Here is a 13,647-nt window from a genome sequence, read left to right on the forward strand (position 1 = left end):
TTTCCTTTAGTAACTTCCAGTTATAGTGAAATGGTCAAAGACTAAAGAAGGAAACACATTCACAAAAATCAGAGTAGTGTGGATACATTGCTTTACGGATGTGCAAAAGATAACCAAAATTTAAATGGTAGCCGAACAACAGCCAAAAGATGGTAGAGAAAAATACCCAATGAAATTTAAAAGTGTATGTTAATGAGGGGCACCTGGGTGGCTCAGTTGGTTAAGTGTCCGACTTTGGCTCAGGTCATGATCTCACGGTTCACAAGTTCAAGCCCTGTGTCGGGCTCTGTGCTGACAGCTCAGAGCCTGGAGCCTGCTACAGATTCTGTGTCTCCATCTCTTTCTGCCCCTCCCTTGCTCGTGCTCTGTCTCTCAAAGAAAATGAATAGGGGCGCCTGGGTGGCTCAGTCGGTTAAGCGTCCGACTTCAACTCAGGTCACGATCTCGCGGTCCGTGAGTTCGAGCCCAGCGTTGGGCTCTGGGCTGATGGCTCGGAGCCTGGAGCCTGCTTCGGATTCTGTGTCTCCCTCTCTCTCTGCCCCTCCCCCCGTTCATGCTCTGTCTCTCTCTGTCTCAAAAATAAATGTTAAAAAAAAAAAACTAAAAAAAAAAAAAAAAAGAATAAATGTTAAAAAAAAATATTTTTTTAAGTGTATCTTATTGAGAACGCAAGAGCAAAGATATTTAAACAAAGAGAGCACTGGGATGGAGTAGACACTCCAATAGAATGCAACACTGCCTCTGTGCTTCTTTTCCAACTAAAAATCATTTCCTCCCAATTGAGAGATTAGGAAAAAGTCATTCGTAAACAAGATCTGATTGGCAATGACAATCACCATAGATCACCAAAGCCACCACAGATCTTAGAGTCAGGCAATAATTCCTAAGGAAAGTAATTTGACAGGTAACCCAATTGGGGTGGCTTGTAGATTACTGTAGAACTGATGTAGACAAAGCTTGAGGGATAGATGGAATTAAGGAAGAGAAAAAGAATTGAAAATTAAGTCCTTTAGTATTTTCATGAGCCAAAATTACCACTGTGTCAATACTACTGTTCAAGGAACTAAGTTAGACATGACCATGGGCTGGAAGCAAGTTTGATTGGAGTTCTGTTATTTTAAACTCTACTAAGATAGGCTTTCTCAGCTATAAAAACAAACAACCATCAAGGTCTATTCCAATGCTATGATCCTAATCGAAACACCAATCCTTAATACTAATTAAACAAACACAAAAATGCCGGCTTCATAGACAAAGGCTCTCTTCAACTCACCTGAAATAACTTGCCTTATTCACTGTATCTTCAGAAGAATCAGATCCTAAAAAATTCCCCAGATGACCAATCAATAAAAGGATTTTTATTAAAAGGGCTAAACTCAATAAATGTACTTGTTGCAAAACAGATATTCAAGAAATATTACTGCACACTCACTATACACAAAATTTGCAGGCACAATGATACATATGGCAGCCAACACAGAGACGTAGTTACAAACACAGGATCTGACACCAGAATTCCTAAGGTTGAATCACAGCTCTGCCCCTTGCTAGTTTTGTTATCTTGACAAAATGTCTTCACTTCTGTGTGCCTTTATTTCCTCATGTGTAAAATAAGTATAATAATATTAACAACCTCAGAAGTTTGTCATGCATTTTAAATGAGTTTTACAAATAAAGCCCAACAGTGCCTAGACCACATAAGTGGTCCTAAATATTCACTATTATAGTTATTTTGTTTATTTTTATGACACAACATCTGTTGTCTTGGAACTTATGATCCTAAGACGGGAAAAGATTTACAAGTAATTTCAAGAGAATCTGGTAAGTGTGATGGTAAACATACAGTGGTGTTTGGGAGCCCAAAGACGACCGGTCATTCTTTCCAATTATAAAAACGTTCTAAAAGATAAGACAATCAGAGACCTGTTTGAACTGAGCTTGGCTTCTTAAAAGTCTTCCTAACCTAGTATAATGTATCTTGGATCCCTCTAAATGCTGTGGCCATCCCATTAGGTTATTTCTTATCCCTACTCTCCATCCTTCCAAAGCATATTTACACATGCTAGACAGCCTTCCTTTTGCTCTTTTTATAAAATAAGAGTCTTCAAGGTGAGAGCTGCATCTTTTACATTATTTAGAACACACCATAAGGCTGGAAAAATAATATTTTATTTTCACTTTCCAAAGCTCCCTGCCATTGTACAAATTATGAGGATTTGGTATAACTATAAGACATATAATCCAGCAACTATTACTCTAAATTTACAAAATCTGTGTCTCTTACCCAATTCAATGTAGACAGACTTATTCTGTGGTTGTATCTGCTGCTTTGTCCTCAGAGATCTCACAATTCCAAAGTTAGAGAGTTGGACACTAAGACTGGTTTCCTGCTAAGCAGTAAAGAATGATCAACTATTTGTTGGCCAGTCCTGTGTTTCTTTTCTTAAAGAGAAACTCCAGGCCATGGACAAAATAGACGATCATAATTAGCTAACATATGACACCTAGAAAAAAACACTTGGCAAATTGCACATCAAAATGTACGAGTTATGTGTGGTTTGAGTATTTTTTCCTCTCTCTGTTGTTTTAAACTTCTCTAAACTGAATGTTTTATCTATGTGATTTTTTGAAGTAAAGAAAAACAGATTTTGAATCTAATACTTTATATTATAGCATAGAAAGGGAATGAACTTCATTTAGTACACATCCCCAATCATATCTGATAACAGGTTTATGAATAAAAACCCAGCAATCCTAAGAACATTCAGAATGGGTAAGAATATTTAAAACTCCAACATTATTCTGATGAAGGTTTCCTTCTTTTTGAGTCCTTAAACATCTACTGAAAAATGAATGCTGGTACCATGAGAACTATTACTTTAAGATCTACATTATTCATTCATATACAAGCAACAACAGAGCAAATCACTGCATTTTCTCTGACAATTGCATCTTTTAAATTGAAGTAATTTTCAAATGGTAAAAACTGATTTTTTTTCCAGGCAACTTTTCAAAGGAAACAAATTAGGACATACTTCCTCATGCCTGGAGAATTACTGTAAGATGGTTATTTTAAAAACTAGCGAGTAGGGTGCCTGGGTAGTTCAGTCGGTTAAGCGTCTGACTCAGTTTTGGCTCAGGTCATGATCTCCTGATTTGTGAGATTAAGCCCCGCGTAGGCTCTGCACTGTTAGAGCACAGTCTGCTTGGGATTCCCTCTCTCCCTCTCCCTCTGCCCCATTCTCTTTCTCTCTCTCAAAATAAATAAATAAATATTAGAAAAAAAAAAAAACTAGCAAGCTTAAAACTTAAAACCATCAGTGACCTTGCGGCTAATTTAGACAAGCATCAGAATGGATAAAGCACTAAAGCAGGGGAAGGGCCCAGAAGGTCTCTCTTGCCCACACTAGGTATAAAGACCTTCTCTTGGCTCTTCTAACTCTTGACCAACCACTTAATTTACCATCTTACCTTGTTTACTGACTTTTTATGTAAATCCACAAGCATCTAGCACCTTCACTAATTCACAACGCTCAATAAACAGATGTTACTAGAATAAATGAAAATGGCTTTACCAAGCTAGGGTTTTCAGGTTCACTCTGTCGAAGTCTTTTAGCACGGTTTCGATAGCCCATACTTTGGATAATAGAAACCTCCTCCTTCAGATGCTCAGGAGAGTTATTTTCCTTTTTTGAAAAGTTATAGCTGTTTGCAACTGTGAATTAGAAAGGAAAATGTTATTTTTGTAGTTAGAAAAAATATAGTAATTGTATCAAAGAACCAAGAGAAATTCTGTATATACTGTTTTGTTAAGACAATGCATTCAAGACTACCTATCATTTTTTTAATCAACTTTGGAAATTCTACTCCTAGGAAACACACAGACTGTCAAAGTTATTTCTAATCTTTTTTCCCTACCTCAATACTAACAAATTTACCTATTAATACCATATTTCCCTAAATCTAAGATGCCAACAATGCAATATGCACCATTATTTTCTGTACCACTTAGAAAACACATTACATTAAGCACTAACACACCACAGGTGGTAAATTGCTCCCAATTTGGGAGATGTGAAATGTGAAAAATGCACATCTCAGAACCTATAAAATAAGGGGTGAGACCAGTGGGAATAATTTAAAAAATAAATCAACAGATAAAGATTTAAAGTTAACCTAGACCAAAAGATCTTATTGCTTATTCACAGAAAATAATTGTGAAAACTTCCCGAGTTTTAATGGACAACCACTTGAGAACTGGCCCCTAGGGCTATGCAACACTTACACTGCAATCCTGTGTCAAGCTCAAAAGCATGAATGATGTTCAACAGCTCTTCAACAAGTTGACTAAATCTTGTACTTTCCTGTAGGCTTCTGAAATTAAATTGATTGAGAAACATACTCAACAAAGGATGATCAACTTTTAAAGGACACTAAAATAAGGAAAGACATGTAAACAAATAAAGTAAATGTAGCAACAGTAGAAAAATTATATTCAGAGAATACAGCTATTAGTGACATTACAGTATAATCAAACATCACCCACATCAGAAGGTACGTAGCAGTATCGGTTGTTCTTTTCTCTCTCTCTCTCTCTCTCTCTCTCTTTTTTGGCTATTCAAGCCTATCAAAAGCCTATAGCTATCTAAAATAATAGTACTCTGAATCCATAGTAGACATAAGTCTACTGCATAGAGAACTTCCCATTCTTAACACTTGAACCTCATCCACTCAACCTCCTAATTTGAGCTTTCAAGGATTTCTGTGAAATGATGATGACGTTATTTCAAAAGCACAGATGATAATGTCCGAAGAGAGATTTTGGTTTAGGAAAGTTGTAGGGCAATATAATTCATTTATTTAAATATCTCTGTGACTACTATGTGCCAAACACTGAAAAAACAGTGTTGACTGAGACAGAAAAAGCCAGTGCCCCAAAAGAACTTACATTCTGACCAGAGGGACCCACAATATGTAAACACACTGTGTGTGCGTAAATAATTAAGTGGAAACAAATGCAAGAAAAATAAAAGCAGGACCAGGAGACAATGAGGGCAAAATGATACAGTCCCACTTTAGATAAGACTACAAGTTCTTGTGCCATTCAGAAGCATTAGAAAGAGGCAATGAATTCCTAATACCTTTATAAGACAGATATACAATAAAACTTTCAAGAAAATGACTTTAGAAATAATTTATTCTGTCAGCTGAATATCCATTTGTACATTTTTCTAGTGATGAATAGTTTGACAGGAACACCAATATATTATTAAGGAATTTCTACTTTTCCCTACTGTTGTTGCATCCAACCTCCCATCACTACCCAAATCAGATACCTTTTGGTTATATCATTCTTACACAAAGGACACTGTGAAGGCCCTTTCCTCTGGTTGAGAAGTTTCAGCATACAAAATCTATAAATTATAAGGAATGAAAAGAACACTTCAAGTTACTTTTTTTTTTGTACAGAGAGTACTCAAAAGGCAAACAGCCATGAAAAGATAATCTCACCACTGCCCTTAAGAGCCATTTTCAAGGTAATGGCAGGTGAATTACAACCAATGGCTTTCTTTAATTGTTTTTAGATGCTGCATAAGCAGAAAACCAAACTACATAAGCAACGATCTATGAAAACTGAACTTACATGCATATGGCTTGCTGTTATGATCAAATAAAACATATTAAAAAGTTAATATGGCATATTTAGTGATATATTCATAATTACATCATGCTGCATAATTAGATATAAGTGGTAAATAGTTTAAAACAATTGTAATTAGTTTAAAAACTCAGCACATCGCTACAAAGCTATAGTAAATCAAGACAGTGTGATATTGGCATAAGGACAGACATATATATCGATGAAACAGAATTGAGAGTACAGAAAAACCCATGTAGCTAAGGTCAATTGATTTTCAACAATGATTTTCACCAAGACAATTAAATAGAAAAAAAAAAAAAACAGTCAACAAATACCAACAAATAGTGCTAGGACAACTAAATATTCACATGCAAAAAGAAGAAGCTAAACTCCTAATATATAATACAAAAAAATTAATTCAAATGGATCACAGAATTAAATGTGAGAACTAAAACTATAAATCTTTATGACCTTGGGTTAAGCAATGATTTCTTTCTTTTTTTGAGAGAAAGAGCACGAGAGCAAGCTTGTGCATGTGAGCAGGGGAGGGGCTGAGGGGGAGAGAGGGTGAAAGAGAGAGAGAGAGAGAGAGAGAGAGAGAGAGAATCTTAAGCAGGCTCCACACTGGGTGTGAAGCCTGACACAGGACTCGATCTCACAACCATGAGATCTAAGCCACCCAGGCGACTGAGCCACCCGCACGTCCCAGCAATGATTTCTTAAATACACAAATAAACAAAGAAAATGTCCAGATACACTGGACTGTATGAAACTTAAAAACTTTTGTGCTACAAATACCATGAAGAAAGTGAAAGGCCAATTCACAAAATAGGAGAAAATATTTGCAAATCTTTTATCTGTTAAGAGACTTGTATTCAGGATATACAAAGAACTCTTACAACTCAATAATAAACACAGAAATAACCCAACTGAAAAATTGGCAAAGGATTTGAATAGACATTATCTCCAAAGGAGATATACAAACAGTCAATAAGCACATGAAAAGATGTTCAATATTATTAGCCATTAGGAGAATGCAAATCAAAGCCACAATGAGATGCTACTTTACGTCCACTAGGATGACTATACTCAAAAATAAGTACTACAGAAGATGTGGAGAAACTCAAATCCTCATTCATTGCTGGTGGGAATAGAAAACAAGGCAGCCACTTTGGAAAAGTTTGGCAATTCCTTAAAATATTAAAGAGTTACCACAGGACTCTGCAACTCTACTCGTAGGTTTCTTCCCTGGGGAAATGAAAACGTAAGTCCACACAAAACCTGTACACAAATGTTCAGAGCAGCATTATTCATAATAGCCAAGAAGCAGAAACAATCCAAATGTCCATAACTGATGAATAAATAGATAAAACGTGGTATATCCACTCAATGGAATATTATTCAGCCATAAAAAAGAACAAAGTACTAGGGTGCCTGCTTGGGTAAGCATGTGACTCTTAATCTCAGGGTTTTGAGTTTGAGCCCCACATTGGGTATAGAGATTACTTAAAGATAAAATCTTTATAATTTTTTAAAAATATTTATTTGAAAGAGTGAGAGCAAGCAAGAGCAGGAGAGAGACAGACAGAGGGGGGGACAAAGAATCCAAAGCAGGGTCTGGGCTGACAGCAGAGAACCCGATATGGGGCTGGAACTCACAAACCATGAGATTATGACCTGAGCCGAAGTCAGATGCTTAATCGACTGAGCCACCCAGGTGACCCTAAAATCTTTATTTTTTTACTTTTTTTAAAAAAAGTAGCTGCCATGCTTAATGTGGGGCTTGAACTCATGATCCTGAGATCAAGTCACATGCTCTACTGACTGAGCCAGCCAGGCATCCTGAAAATTAAATCTTTTTTATTTTTATTTTTTAAATTTATATATTTTTGAGAAACAGTGAGACAAAGTGTGAGAAGGAGAAACAGAATCTGAAGCAGGCTCCAGGCTCTGAGCAAGCAGTCAGCACAGAGCCTGATGCAGGGCTCGAACCTACGAACTGTGAGATCATGACCTGAGCCGAAGTTGGACGCTCAACCGACTGAGCCACCCAGGTGCCCCGAAAATTAAATCTTAAAAAAAAAAAGGGAATGCAAACTAGTGCAGTCGCTCTGGAAAACAGTATGGAGGTTCCTCAAAAAACTAAAAATAGAACTACCCTACAACCCAGCAATTGCACTACTAGGTATTTAGCCAAGGGATATAGGAATGCTGTTTCAAAGGGGCACATGCACCCCAATGTTTACAGCAGCACTATCAACAATAGCCAAAGTATGGAAAGAGCCCAAATGTCCATCAACAGATGAATGGATAGAGAAGATGCGGGATATATATACAATGGAGTATTACTTAGCAATCGAAAAGAATGAAATCTTGCCATTTGCAACTATGTGGATGGAATTAGAGGGTATTATGCTAAGCAAAATTAGTGGGAGAAAGACAAATATCATATGACTTCACTCATATGAGGACTTTAAGATACAAACCACATGAACATAAAGGAAGGGAAGCAAAAATAATATAAAAACAGGGAGGGGGACAAAATATAAGAGACTCTTAAATATAGAGAACAAACAAAGGGTTTCTGGAGGGGTTGTGGGAGGGGGAATGGGCTAAATGGGTAAGGGGCATTAAGGAATCTACTCCTGAGATCATTGTTGCACTATATGCTAACAAACTTTAATTAAAAAACAAAAAAGAACAAAAGTACTGATACAGGCTACAATACAGATGAACCTTGAAAACATGTTAATTGAAAAGAAGTCAGACACAAAAGACCAAATATTGTATGATTTCATTTATGTGAAATATCCGGAACAGACAAATCTGTAAAAGACAAAAGGTAAATTTGTGGTTTCCTAAGAGGAGGTGGGAGGCGGGAATGGGTTAGCTGCTAATGGGTACAGAATGTCTTTCTGGGGTGATTAAAATGTTCTAACTTAGACTGTGGTGATGGTTGCACAACTGTGAATATACTAAAACAACACCCTGAACTGTACACTTAAAATGGGTGAATTTTATAGCATGTAAACTATATTTCAATAAATATGTTAAAAAAAAAAAAAAAAAACTCAAGGCAGGGAGAAAATATGCTCATATTTTATATTCACAGATGTGGTATCTGGCATAACCAAGTGGCTCACTAGCAGTCTAAGGAATGAAGAAGGTGCCAGCCTTCTGGGACAGTTGGGTTGTTAGACCGGCTCTGGAGAACAATTTTGTTGGTTATCTCAGACAATGAATATGGCTAAGAAGACATGAACACATGCACCATATTCTAATACGTTTGCTTCCTTAAAAACAAAGAAACAACAACAACAACAACAAAAAAACAACTCTTGCCATTGACTGGTGGTGTCTGTAAAGATCTAACGTTCCCTTAGGACTAAGACAAAAGACTCAGAGGAAAAAGAGGTAGAAAGGAAATAAAGGAAAAAGAGCAGTAGAAATTGCTGTGGGGATGATAGTTAAAAGTAGGGGTTCACTCATACCACTGATATTTACTAAATGTCCAGTACTGTGTTAGATGCAAGGGATTCAGTGGAAAAGCAAAATAAAATCCTTGCAATCATGAAAAACAGAATATTCCGGTGAGGGAGGTGACTGGGGGAGGGAGCAGACATTGGCAGTGAAAAGAACCACAAAAGAAGAGATTAAGGGAGCTGAAAAAGCAGTAGGAGACACAGACAGCACTGCTTACTGGCCGTGTCCTTGAATGTGCAGTGCCCTCTCTTAATCTACACAACAACCGTGATGTATTATCTCCATTTTACAGTACAGATTTGCCCCAGAACACACAGTAATCAAGTGGTGAAGGTGATACTGGATCAGGACTGAATTGCAGCAAGGTCCACAGTCTTTCTACCAGAGAAAGTGAATGTAGTAGGTATGGTCAAGGACACCAGGGCCTTTCTTCACCTATACAGATGCTTAACGACAACTCTATAGTACAGGGGACAGGGGTGTCAAAAACCTTCCGGTATTGTATATAAATCCCCTTTAAAGAGCCACAGACTAGGCTACCACTCCTCGAGAAGATGCAAATCCTACCTATACTCTACCATAATGGCCCTAGGAGGCATCAGTGAATTACACTGGCAAATGGTACAATTAAACAATTCATAGTAGGGATAGGGAGGGAATTTCCTGAACAGAGTACTGCAGAATACAGTAGCTAAGCCATAGTTGGTCACTAAGTTACAGAGTGTTGTAGTCTGTACAATAATTACATAAATAACGCAGGGGAAGTAGTTAAGTAGAAATCAACTAAGATACAGGTTCCGATTTTTCCTTACGCTAGAAAAAGAACAGATTCTTCATGGTTGTTAACTAAAAAGAGAAAATGAGCTTGTATATGACTTGAAAAGACTCAGTTAAGGAAAGAACCAACAGGCCAACAGAACACTGGCATATCTTTGAGGGCTGAGAAGAATTTGTTAAATTGTTTTAGAGCTTTGGGGAATCTATGTGATACACCAATTGAATGAGAACACATACAAAAGTTCTGCATGAGGTTCTCAATAAAATGTCTGAGACAAGTACGGGGCTTTTTTTTTTTTTTTTTAAGATTTTAAGTAATCTTCACATCCAACAGGAGGCTTGAACTCACAACCTTGAGACCAACAGTCATGTGCTCCACCGAATAAGCCAACCAGGCACCCCAAGTTTCTGGCTTCTTGAATTTCTAAAGCCCGATGCTTAAGGAAAGACAATACATTAAAATTTTTTTTTCTTTAATGTTTACTCATTTTTGAGAGAGAGATAGAGTGTGAGCGGGGGACAGGCAGAGAGAGAGGGAGACACAGAATCCGAAGCAGGCTCCAGGCTCTGAGCTGTCTGCACAGCTTGATGCGGGGCTCGAACTCACAACCCATGAGATCATGACCTGAGCTGAAGTTGGACGCTTAATCAACTGAGCCATCCAGGTGCCCCAAGACAATATATTTTTTAAGCAAATGTAGTATGTTTTCTGAAGGGTGGCTTCAGATTTTTAAAGCTGATAAAAACCAGTAAAATCACAGTGGCACAAACTAATTTGGGGGACTTTCAGAGTATTCATTTCTTTTCCTTTTTTCATTATTTTATTTTATTTTTTATTTTTTAAAATTTACATCCAAATTAGTTAGCATAGTGAAACAATGATTTCAGGAGTAGATTCCTTAATGCCCCTTGCCCAGTTAGCCCATTCTCCCTCCCACAACCCCTCCAGTAACCCTCAGTTCGTTCTCCATATTTATGAGTCTCTTCTGTTTTGTCCCCCTCCCTGTTTTTACATTATTTTTGCTTCCCTTCCCTTATGTTCATCTGTTTTGTCTCTTAAAGTCCTCATATGAGTGAAGTCATATGATTTTTGTCTTTCCCTGACTAATTTCACTTAGCATAATACCCTCCAGTTCCATCCACATAGTTGCAAATGGCAAGATTTCATTCTTTTTGATACTCCATTGTATATATATATATCTTCTTTATCCATTCATCCGTCGATGGACATTTGGGCTCTTTCCATGCTTCGGCTATTGTTGATAGTGCTGCTATAAACATGGGGGTGCATGTGTCCCTTCGAAACAGCACCTGTATCCCGTGGATAAATGCCTAGTAGTGCAATTGCTGGGTTGTAGGGTAGTTCTATTTTTAGTTTTTTGAGGAACCTCCATACTGTTTTCCAGAGTGGCTGCACCAGCTTGCATTCCCATTTCTTTTTTTTTTTTTTAATGTTTATTTTTGAGACAGAGAGACAGAGCATGAGTGGGGGAGAGGCAGAGAGAAAAGGAGACACAGAATTTGAAGCAGGCTCCAGGCTCCGAGCTGTCAGCACAGAGACCAACACGGGGCTCGAACTCATGAACCATGAGATCATGACCTGAGCCGAAGTCCGACACTCAACCAACTGAGCTACCCAGGTGCCCCAAATACTGGGACTTTTAAATTTTGTTTTATGAAAGTATCAATCTACAAAGAAACCAGTTTTATACCACGATAGTTTGATAAGCTTCTCTCTAAGGGGCCACAAAACTAAAAATCCTCAAAGCAGAGTGATAAAGCTGTGCTGCCTTGGCACCTGACAGGGAGAAGGGCCTGGGGAATCAGAAGGAAACTCACGGGAGCAGACCAGTGGGGTGGTGTGTGAAAGGGGTGAAGGGCAATAGGAATGGGCTCTGGATCCCAGCTGGGACAGATGAATGGGAAGAATAAGGCAGAATTCAGAGGAAGGAAGGGGCCTGCCAGACTTGAGTTTGCATATCCCTCCAGGGGAACAGGTTTCCTTCAGCTTCAGCCAGCCCTCCTTATCTTTATCTCAGAAGCACTTCACATTTTTTAGGTTATGGAAACATTCTAAGAATCTGATTAAAATTATGGACTATCTTTCCTAGGAAACTGCACATGTCTATAGCTTTTAATATAATTAAACTTAAAACTGAATATAATTCTAGGAAATTCATGAAAACCATTCATGAATCCCAAGTTAAGAAGTCCTGAATTAAAAAATTCCTGAGGAGACACCTGGCTGGCTCAGTTGGTAGAGCATATGACTCGATCTTAGGGTTTAAGTTTGAGCCCCACGATGGGTAAAGAGATGGAGGAAAGGGGGAAGCAGGGGTTTGCGGGTAGGAGGGAAATACACATCATATAACCATTTGTGCTAGTAAACTCATTACCATGGACATGCCTTGCTTTTCCGATCAAAAAGGAAAAAAATATCCAAAAACAAATTAGTTGGCATTCAGGGCAAGTCTCAATCACAGCTTAACAACAGGGAGAGGAGAGAACCCCTCGTTTTACCAAATTGCCTACCAAACGTTTCCCCAAATTCTTTCATCAAAAAACATTTTAGGGGTGCCTGGGTGGCTGTTAGTTAAGCGTCCGACTCTTGATTTAGGCTCAGGTTATGATCTCACAACTGTGAGATCATCCCCTGTGTCGGGCTCCACACTGGGCCTGGAGCCTATTTAAGGTTCTCACGCTCCCTCTCCCTCTGCCCCCTCCCCCCCCAACGCCCACGCTCAAGCTCAAATAAACAAACATTTTCAAAAGGCAAGGTCCTTAAAAATGTAAATATAATTCCAATCATTGGTATGCATGAATTTCAGCCTAAAAATAAACTGGTATCAGATCCTTTCCTATCTTCACAAGGATTATGAAGCAGGCAAACATAGCACCTTAGAAGGGAGAAAGCAGAGGGACAAACAGAAAGAAATAACAGAAAGGAGAAACAGGGAAAGCTGGAACACAATTTGCTTATTGCACAATCGCTTGCAATCTGCCTCCACCCATGGACACAAAAACAAACAGCTGTTCAAAATGATTTCACATCCCACCAGATAAATGTGCCAATATTTTCCCAAGAACTATGGTTACAACCAACTTCCAGTGACTTTCTAAGTACTGAGGCAGAATGAAGCAGAGTTAGATTTTTCTTTTTCACTTAACTGGAGTAGCAAAAGCTTGTACAAAGTTAGGTATTTCCTATGTTGTGAATAAGCGCAAAAGCTAATAATGGAGCCACATAAAACATTCGAACTTACTTGCAAAATATGTGATCACACTTTGTGGAAACAGGCTCTTTGATCAACTCCAGACTAGAAGGATACAAAAAATAAGAAATGAGGCTCAATAATTCATTTCAAAGTAAATATAATCTTGGTAAAGAAGTTCAACTTTAAGTTGCTATAACTAAGTCAAAGTAAGGCTTTAAGTTCATTTCATAAATATTTATTAAATGTCTGCTGTGCTAGGAGCCAAAAATACAGCAGAAAACAGGATCCTTCCCTCCTGAGCTTCCAGATACCAAAACAGAATATATTACTCTAGTCAACACTCTATATTATATTATCTTATTATTATTATTACTATTATTATCTTTAGCGTTTAAAAGATTAGCTGACATTGCTCCATTATTAATAAGTTTTCACCGATACACTTTTTTGAGCTACCTTTGTGAGGAAACATCCTATATATATATCTTACCTAAACTTTAAGACAAAAACTTCTTGTATTTCTTTTGGATT

At 37.8% G+C, this 13,647-nt stretch overlaps 1 protein-coding gene across 11 annotated transcripts in view; it reads right to left on the reverse strand.

Annotated features, from left to right (window-relative positions):
* BRCA1 (BRCA1 DNA repair associated) overlaps positions 1-13,647 on the reverse strand; it is a 58,941-nt gene that overhangs the window by 36,391 nt on the left and 8,903 nt on the right. For 8 of the 11 annotated variants that reach the window (XM_042917146.1, XM_042917148.1, XM_042917156.1 and 5 more), the window contains 6 exons: positions 13,165-13,218; positions 5,337-5,414; positions 4,286-4,374; positions 3,576-3,715; positions 2,285-2,390; positions 1,274-1,319 (listed from right to left, as the gene is read on the reverse strand). In XM_042917146.1, the coding sequence (XP_042773080.1) occupies positions 1,274-1,319; positions 2,285-2,390; positions 3,576-3,715; positions 4,286-4,374; positions 5,337-5,414; positions 13,165-13,218 (513 nt within the window). Of the gene's footprint in view, positions 1-1,273; positions 1,320-2,284; positions 2,391-3,575; positions 3,716-4,285; positions 4,375-5,336; positions 5,415-13,164; positions 13,219-13,647 lie in introns of those variants that run through there. The other 3 variants (XM_042917151.1, XM_042917150.1, XM_042917154.1) reach the window with 2 other exon arrangements.

The sequence above is a fragment of the Panthera leo genome, chromosome E1, assembly GCF_018350215.1.
Source record: "Panthera leo isolate Ple1 chromosome E1, P.leo_Ple1_pat1.1, whole genome shotgun sequence".
NCBI lineage: Eukaryota > Metazoa > Chordata > Mammalia > Carnivora > Felidae > Panthera > Panthera leo.